This window comes from Aspergillus brasiliensis, assembly GCF_001889945.1.
Source record: "Aspergillus brasiliensis CBS 101740 unplaced genomic scaffold ASPBRscaffold_51, whole genome shotgun sequence".
NCBI lineage: Eukaryota > Fungi > Ascomycota > Eurotiomycetes > Eurotiales > Aspergillaceae > Aspergillus > Aspergillus brasiliensis.
In genome coordinates this window covers 7742-16582 of record NW_027137492.1, presented here as the reverse complement: position 1 = coordinate 16582, position 8841 = coordinate 7742, and the positions used below count along the sequence as shown (strand labels likewise).

The window sequence follows — 8841 nt, the reverse complement described above, 5'->3', positions numbered from 1 at the left end:
AAATACTACAGCACACGCCATCTTAGTAATAAATTAATTATAATTAAAAGCCTTACAGGCAAGCACTAGTCTCCTATCTCAAGAAAGACCCTCCATACATTTAAATAGCTTCAATTTTAACTGAATTAAGCAAGATTGAATATCGCGTGTTATGGAGGTTCAAAGCAGTAAGGGTTGCCACGCCGGCTCGTTGTCGCGCCGCTTCGTTGTCCGATTACATTAAAACCCTTTTCCCCGCGGCACACTCTCCGTAGTATGCAATACTCGTCTTCGGGGCCTATTCGCCGTACTCACTGCTAGCATATTCCTTGCCAATATGCAGTTCCACCAATTATTCAACCTCTGAAGGCCTTAACCCCACAAAATCGGACTGCCTGTGCCGAACGTGCCGGGTTGTTGTTGTGCTTGGAAGCTACCCCACTCCACGAACTAATTCCATACCCTCTTCAGTCCACATTATAAATCCTCTTATTTCCCCCTTGATCAGGACAGGAAACTCCTGCATTACCTGGCTCTGTCAGAAAGTCAACGCTTTTCATCTAAGAGGAGGAGGCGCCTCCACAGCCAATTGTTCTAGTCTTTCCCAGTCTTTGCCATCGCAGCTCAACTACTTACACCATGAAAGAGGGACGCGCCAGCCGCCACTATACCTCTGTGCAGGACTTCCAAGTCCACGTATTGCCTTCATTACCCGAGATAAAACGAATCCTCGACGTCCCGGTTGTCCTTCGGGATGGAACTCTACTCTCTGCCAATTGCTACCTACCGGCGTCTGGCCTCCCTGTTCCTGTGATATGTTCAATGACTCCCTACCGCAAGGAACGTCATAAGGAGTGTTATGATAACTTCTCTAACATTGAGAACACACACCTTGGTATTATGCGGTTCAGCTGTGATGCAACATTTGAAGGGCCCGACCCGGGCTTTTGGGTGCCGCATGGTTACGGCGTCGTTCACGTCGATGCACGCGGTTTTGGCAAGTCTCCAGGGCTTGCGAAGCCTTTCTCAACGGGCGCTTTTCGCGATTTTTACGACACCATCGAGTGGGTCGCTGCTCAGCCGTGGTGCAATGGGCGAGTGGCTACTTCTGGTGTCTCTTACCTCGGCTTGAGCCAGTATTTTCTGGCAGCATTGCACCCACCATCCCTTTGCGCGATCAATCCGTGGGATGCACGAACAGATCGCTTCCGGTCTGACTTTTTAGGTGGTATCCCTAATACCTATATGTCTCGCTGGGTGTTTGAGAATTTTACTATTCCATCTTTGAATGATCCATCCCAAGCTGATGACTTGCGCGCTTTCGCTGATACCGCTGGCGCCCCGCGACTGCTTAGCGACCCTTACTATGCGGAACAGAAGGAACTGCTCAGTTTGATCACGCGGGTAAATGTACCAACCTTGATAGGCGGTAGCATTTCAGACCAAGCCAAACATACTCGCGATGCTTTTGAAAACTTCATGGCTATTGAGTCGGCACACAAATGGTTGTATATCCATCGCGATCCTGAGTGGGCCGCTTATTATGACGAAGCAGGCCTAGCGATACAGCGTCGTTTCTTTGATCATTTCGTGAAGGGCATTGATAATGGCTGGGAAGACACCCCGAAGGTTTTTGGGAAGATTTTCCAGAACCGGACCCGCTTCGGGTTATTACACGGAGCTGCTTGGCCGCTACAACAAACCGTACATAAGACGTTTTATCTTGGCAATAGTCAGTCATTACTCTCACACGAGCAGTCGTCAGAAGCAAGTGAGAGCTATAACTGCGAAAAAGGTCGAGTAACGTTCTCAATCGTCTTTGACCGTGATGTTGGTATCGTTGGGCATAGTCACTTGACTATCTGGCTATCCACAGAGGGGAGCGAGGATGCTGACTTGTTTGTCGGTCTCAAGAAATTCGACTGTGATGGAGACGAGGTTTATTTCCTTGGAGAAAGCGGCAACAATCCCAATGATATCGTGTCGCGCGGCTGGCTTCGGGCTTCCCATCGTGAGCTTTCAGAGGCAAGTACATCGTTCCGACCATTGCTAAGCCATACCCGTCAGCTGCCTCTGTTAGCCAAGGAGCCGACGAAAATGACAATTGAGATACACCCAACATCAACCAGTTTTCGTGCTGGGGAGACATTAATGTTGGTGATCCAGGGTGCGTCCATTCAGCCATCAGATGTGGCAATCGGCTTTGATGAAAAAATCAACAAGGGGGTCCATACAGTGCATTTTGGTGGCATCTACAAAAGCTACCTCAGCCTGCCTATGGTCTAATAATTGGAGAGACATGTAACGTCAGATTTTTCATCGCGGTGGAAAAATTGGCAACCCTTCATGTATCCCGAAACTCTCCCCCAAATAGAGGTTTAGCAGACTATGCCTTGAGGTGGTGTCTACCATCAGCAGATCGATGAAAAACAAATTAAAGCTTGTTTGTTCTGTCATAAGCCATGCATGCCTTCTACTGTCTTTCTCAATACATTGATTAGCTTGACTAAGACCATCATTCGTTAATGTTTCCATGTAGGTCGCTAGCACTATTATTATCAGAAGTAGTTCTGTGGGTAAATGATGCCCGGCATGAGAGCCTCGCAGCTTCAGGACATATCAAATGGCGACTATAGACCACCGATGGAGCCCAGGCTTCCGAAGTTCCATACAAACGAATAATAGCAACTTAAATGCAGCTGGACGTTCCGAATTATGCAGTTTTATAGCCTCGCGCGGGTCAAGGTAAGCATACTCTACGCTTTTGAAGATCAATATTTACAGATAAGAACTAAAACACAGGGACAGACTGGAATAGAAGGATAGATGAGAAATTGTATCCTGCATTAACTTGTGACTCATAGTCTTTCGCAAGTTTAGAGAAGATTATGGTCAATAAGGTTCATTTGAAAATATTACCTAGTTAAGACGGAAGGTCGAGGAGTACCGTCAGGCAGTTATTCCCAAGGAAGCTATCAGACCTTGCCTCTTCAGCAAGTAGCTCAGAGACTAGAAAGGTCTCCTAGCATGGTTCTAATAACAAATTACTTAGTAACAGTTTATGTTATTCTTGAATGCAAGACATCTAGAATTCTGTGTAATTATCATTTAGGCAATACGAATCATCTCTCCAGATTTGTTATTTGCATTGGTTCTGAATACGATATGTAACATGAAAGAAGACCTGACACTGCTCTGAGTTGCGAGTAACAAAGCGATTTGGCACATAGCTTTTGAAATCCATTTCAGGCGGACAGTAGGTAGGCAGTGACCCCTTCTGTTAAGAGCCTTGTTGTCTACGGGTGTGCCCTCTAGTTAAAAAAGTATAATCAAAGATAAAAAGAAAGCCCCCTTCTGCATTCTGCCGAGCTGTTAGTCTTTGCTCGCATAGGCAGAGGGCCAATGAGCCATTGACCGTTATCGCCAATGTGCCTGCAAACAACGATGGTGCATTAGACATGGATTTGATGGGTGCGGACAGTATAACTTACCAGACCCATTAATTCCTGTTTTCTTGTGTCACATGGAACAAGCTACAGTACCACATGTATGCCTTTCCCCAAAGCGAGTGAAGGATACACACCTGACTATGAGTTTAGAACTGTACCCCTACCCCGTACTATTGCACTCCAAGTGATGCTAATTGGTTTCCGTTGGGGATCTTTGAATGCGGCAAGAAAAAAGACGGCAACTCATTAAGGCGGATGAAATTCTTTCAGCTCGCATGTAAACCAAATAACCATGAACACGTACGATAATATTAATACGGAGGCTTGAGAGTCTAGAGGCCGCGATCTCTGTCTGCAGGCTCCAACCCTCCGGGTACTACGTGTCTATAGATGCTATGAGGTTGGCTATGGTATTCCAAGGGCGTCAGTAACAGACTCAAGAAACTGAGTGGGCAACTTGGACACCCCAGCATCAAGTCTTCTTGACCACCCGCGAAGGAGTTGGAACTATGCGCTATGTTTGCGCGCCAACATCGAAAGGCAGAAACAGAAGGTGAGATGTGAGACCATTGCTATTTCTGCGTTCCACGGCGGGGTTAAGATAAATTACAACTACGAAACTTCTCCCTCCAAAATTCACTCCCGGTCAAGTAAAGGAGTCAAAAATGGCTGCGGCATGATTGGTTGTGTTGTACGATCTGCGTTTTCTAGCGTGAACATCTGTCTATAAAGTTGGGCAGGTGGAAGAACTCTCGGAGTACACTCTACCGTGACTATGATTGGCTGGGTTTATGCAGCCGTTCGGGGAAGAAATACAGACAATGCTCACGCTCATGTGTGCCTAATTAGTAGCATATCCCCATTATTGCGTCTATACTGTATAACATACCGGAATACGTTCAGGAGACTTGTCATAAGAGTTTTCGTGTGAGTTCTTGAGCCTCCGCGGCGTATTTACACCGCGCTCGAACGGCAGCACCATACTTGTAGAACACGAAAGGTAATGGCAGGCAAAGCAGGGTAAGAAACGCAGGGACTGTAGACGCCCAATGTATCCCCAGCCCTGAATACATATAAGGGGTAAACAAAGGGAATGCAGCCCCAAAGACTGAGCGAAGCAACGTAGCTGAAGCGAGGACTGAGGCCGCGAAGGGGACATAGGCGTCAATCAGATAGTTCAAGACACTGAGGCTCACAAGGACCATTCCAAACCCAAATGGGACAGTTGCTACGATGCAGACAATCCAGTGGACGGAGGGTGAGTTTGTCCACGCAAACCAAAACAAGCCGACCGTTAAAGACACGGCGCCCACGAGACTCGGAGGCAGACGTCCCTCGGGTGTTTCCATACTGTCTAACTGTTCCGTGGCTCGGATATAGCGCCGATTGTCGAAAATCGAGTAGCCCGTGGCACAGAGCACCCCAATGATGACCCCTAGAAAGGACAAATTTCCGGTTCCCTCGTTCCATCCTCTTCCCTGCTGGAAGACAATCGGGAACGCAGGAAAGAGCATATATAAAGTGCCGTATATGATAGCCATGTAAAGCGAAAGAAAGAGGACAATGGGCTCACGGGTCAGGAGGGCCCATGGACGGACAAGGACAGCCCGGAATGCCTCTGCGGCGGAAGGTCTTTCGGTCTTTTCGACCTCGAGTTTGCTAATATATATCCCCCCGTTGCTCTTTGAGAGCCGATGTGCTCGAGTCCGGAAAATCAGCGGAGCATATGTTTCGGGGACTAGAAGTCCAGCAAAAGCCCAAATTACTCCAGAGAGCACACATGTCATTCCTTCTACCCATCGCCAGCCCCTCTTCATCCCAAGAAAACCACCGCAAATGGGCCCCAAGGCTGGGCCCATGAATGGTGCAGACGTGAAGAGAGCCATAGCGAGCCCCCGCTCTGACGCCAAAAACATGTCCGCAATGACACCACCGGAGTTTGTCAAAGAGGATGCCCCGCAAGCACCAGCCAGGAAGCGGAGAATAATTAGGGAGGTAATGTTAGGTGAAACGGTACACCCAACATTGAAGATAGTCAAGGCCCCAAGAGACAGAAAGGCCAGTTTCTGCCTTCCGTAGAGTTCGCCCAAGGGAGCCCACAACATGGGGCCGACAGCAAAGCCCAGGACAAACAGGGAGAGACTGAGCGCCGCTAATTCAGAGCTGATATGGAGGTCCGCCTTCAAGTTTTCCGTGGCCCCGGACAGGGCAGAGGAGGTAAATGAAACCGAAAACGTCTGCAACGACACAAGGACTGTGATCCCCCACTTTTTATACGGTGAGAACAGCTTCGGGTTGCGGGGGTCACCGGGCAGCCATTCGACAATGAACGGATCAGTTTCTGTGCCAGAGCCAGCATATGCCCAGTCTCGAACCTGGGCAGTGATACCGGCCTGATCACACACTAGCCTCCAGTGTGACAGTTTCTGGGTAGATGTGGGAGTGATTTCTGCCATTGGTCCCATCAGCGCCGAGTAGTGTTCGAGTTTAATGGGGTAAGACGTTATGTTTCTCTGGGCCCACCAGTTATTATATGAGTCTTCCACATCAGACGTAATCACTACCACCGTAGGCGACCGGAGAAGGTTCTCAGCTGAGACGATGCATCTTCCGCTTTTCCCTGAGATGGTCTCTTGGCACGAATACCGAATACTAAGAGTGGGACCCGGCTTTCGGCTTTGGCAGCGCGAATATCCGAAAAGATTACATGCAGTGCTGTGAGTGACCTTTGCTGGATGAACAAGCACCATTTCAGTGGAATTCAAATCCCTGTGCCGCTCGCCGGCACTCGACTCGGTGTGTTCGTTTCACAAATGCCGACCCATGCCGAACTCCCGGCCCAACAGCTCCTCATCTAGCAGCTATTGTCCATGTACGGCCTATCCATTCCACTCACTAGAGATGTCCATTATGGCTTTTCACCTCATCCAGCTCAGACTCTGAAAGTGCAACCTATTTAACCCCGGACTCCCTGTCTTCGCTTCTTTCTAGCCCTTTCATCTTCCTTTCTCCTTGCAACCAGATCCAGTCTCTACTTCTTGTGTGTTGTTCCTCGTAACATCTGTTTTTGTTGCTCCAAAATGACGGTGTCGCACTCTACGTCCGACTGCAAGGTTCTGATCGTGGGGGCTGGTTCGTGCAAGCTTGGAATAGTCACTGCCTGGGGGAAACTAACACGCTGCAGGAGCTACAGGTCTTCTCATCGCACAAGGTCTTAAAAAAGTGGGTTTTGTATTTGCTCCATAGGTTTTTGTTACTGAAATGCATTTTCTAGGCCGGGATTTCTGCCAAGGTTTTTGAACGTTACCCAGAACCGAAATATATTGAGCGATCAGGCCAATGGACTATGGCCCTACATTGGTCGATTCGGCACATCGAGGCCTGCCTCCCCTCTGAGTATTTCGCACAGTTGAATTCAGCAGAGACAAACAGATTTGGAGAGCAGGATCCCCATGTGGCTGAAAATATCCCCGTTGTTAATGGGCATAACGGAAAGCTACTGGCAAATGTTGCCATGCCGAGTCCAAGGCGTATCGTGAGAGGAAAGCTGCGCGACCTTTTCAGGCAAGGAGTCGAGATCGAGTTTGGACAGGCTCTGACAGATTTTCATGTCGGGCGTGATGGCGTTACGGCGATTTTTAACAATGGCGAGAAGACCGCCAAAGGAACGATGCTCATCGGTGCTGATGGCGGTAAGAACAATGCAGCTGCTTCCCTTTGCAATACAGATTTTGACTCTTCTTAATAGCTAGAAGTGTGGTCCGAGGACACCTTGTGGAGGGAGAGGCTCAGCAGCTCTCCAAGGCCAACATTATGATTCTGGTGAGAAAACAAGCTGCCTCCTTCAAAACTGACCAACAGAGAAATTAATCGGAAACGTCAAAGAGTGCCTTCCCAACGTTCACCAAAAGCCAAGCCCTGTTCATCAGAAGTAATACTCATCCCATAGCTCAGGTAACTACAAGCGCAATAACCTGAGGTACATTCTATTGCTGATTACAGTCCTTTGGGCGCAGCTAACCCCACACCCGTACCAAAACACCAACGTCTTTTCTACCGGTCTGTAATCTGAGTTTAATCGGGAGAGAACTCATAGTGACACGCTTTAGTGGCCAATATCCAGGACCCAGATTCCCCGGATACGTGGGTCTTCCAGTTCACTCTCTCCATCTGGACTGATGAGGATCCTCCTGCTTCGGAGGAAGAACGAAGGCATCTTTTTCGAGCATACCTTTCTACATACTGCGAGCCTTTTAGGTCTGTAGCAGCATGGATCAGTGATGATGTGCAAATCAGCGGAGAGAAGGTGAGTAATAGGTCGAGAATATTACATAAACAGATTTTCCCTTTCTGAGTCGTCGTTAGTTTCACTATTGGGGTAATATAACCCCCTGGATTAATCATGGCGGTAGAGTCACGCTCGCTGGTGACGCCGCACATCCAATGGTTCCTTGTAAGTCACACTTATCTGTTGTATATTCTAATTCTAACAAGAATCAATGCGCTACAGTCCGGGCACAGGGTCTGAACAACGCTCTCGAAGATGCCAGGCTGTATGTTGACGCTGTTAGAAATGTTGTCTATGGTGGACAAGACCTAGAGTCAAACATCAGTGCTTACGATGAATCCACCTACACTCGAGGTAGCATGGACATCAAGCTTTCTAACGAGCAGATGTACGCCTATCATCATTGGGATGCTGTTATGAGCGGACCTCTCATGCGAGGAGGATACAAGAAGCAGCAGTAACAGACTCACTTCTGGAGTTCGTGTAGGCAATTATATACAATGTAATAGGACTATTACTAGAACATAAGAAATATGAGACCGCTTGAGCAGTGAACTACCATATGCCTGCACTTACACATGTAAAACAAAACCTCTTAAACGCCCTCTGTTCCATGAAACATTCGCGACCCTGTAGCCTTTTATTGCATTGGCTCCATGATCGACTTCAAAAGCGCAGAAATCACATTACTTGGATACTTACAGTCCTGATCAGATACAGAAGCCTCTACGAATGTTTTAGTCACCCATCAGAAATAACCACCTCAGGTATGGAATAAAGTGGAGATTAAATGGGGCTAACCACGAAACTAAATCACTACACCAGAAGGGTAATAGCATTGAAGTCGAATATTATTAGGATACTAGATACTAAATAACTCTGATTAGTCAGATTTCTTAAAAAAGAAGAATTAAATATTATTTTTTTCTTTAGTAGAATTAGAGTGGTTAACGGCCAGGGTAGGGTAGGTTAATAGGAAAATCTATACCTTCCGTCAGGTTAACGGTTAGGTATAAAATATATATATACCTAATCTAGATTAACCGCGGTTAACCTGATTTCGCTTAATTTTCCCATTTAAGAAGCCGGTAAAGGATGGCAATAAAGTTCTGCCTGATTTATGCC

General features: G+C 47.5%; 3 protein-coding genes across 3 annotated transcripts; 2 read left to right on the top strand and 1 right to left on the bottom strand.

Moving 5' to 3' along the window:
* The first annotated feature begins 274 nt into the window (after positions 1–274).
* ASPBRDRAFT_190050 (CocE/NonD family hydrolase) lies at positions 275–2492 on the top strand. Its single transcript, XM_067620181.1, has one exon. It carries the CDS (start codon positions 619–621, stop codon positions 2263–2265), a length of 1647 nt encoding a protein of 548 aa, XP_067472752.1. The 5' UTR covers positions 275–618; the 3' UTR covers positions 2266–2492.
* Positions 2493–4339: 1847 nt separating this feature from the next.
* On the bottom strand, positions 4340–5884 carry ASPBRDRAFT_201765 (MFS transporter; the record flags this gene model as incomplete). Its single annotated transcript, XM_067621598.1, has 1 exon — positions 4340–5884. One exon carries the CDS (start codon positions 5882–5884, stop codon positions 4340–4342), a length of 1545 nt encoding a protein of 514 aa, XP_067472751.1.
* An 890-nt stretch (positions 5885–6774) lies between these two features.
* On the top strand, positions 6775–8177 carry ASPBRDRAFT_201764 (FAD-dependent oxidoreductase; the record flags this gene model as incomplete). Its single annotated transcript, XM_067621597.1, has 7 exons — positions 6775–7120; positions 7177–7250; positions 7314–7382; positions 7445–7487; positions 7538–7734; positions 7794–7881; positions 7939–8177. 7 exons carry the CDS (start codon positions 6775–6777, stop codon positions 8175–8177), a joined length of 1056 nt encoding a protein of 351 aa, XP_067472750.1.
* Between the last annotated feature and the right edge of the window lie 664 nt (positions 8178–8841).

Excerpts from the sequence above, each read along its gene's own strand:
- ASPBRDRAFT_190050 (XM_067620181.1), top strand. The coding sequence starts at position 619 with ATGAAAGAGGGACGCGCCAGCCGCCACTATACCTCTGTGCAGGACTTC.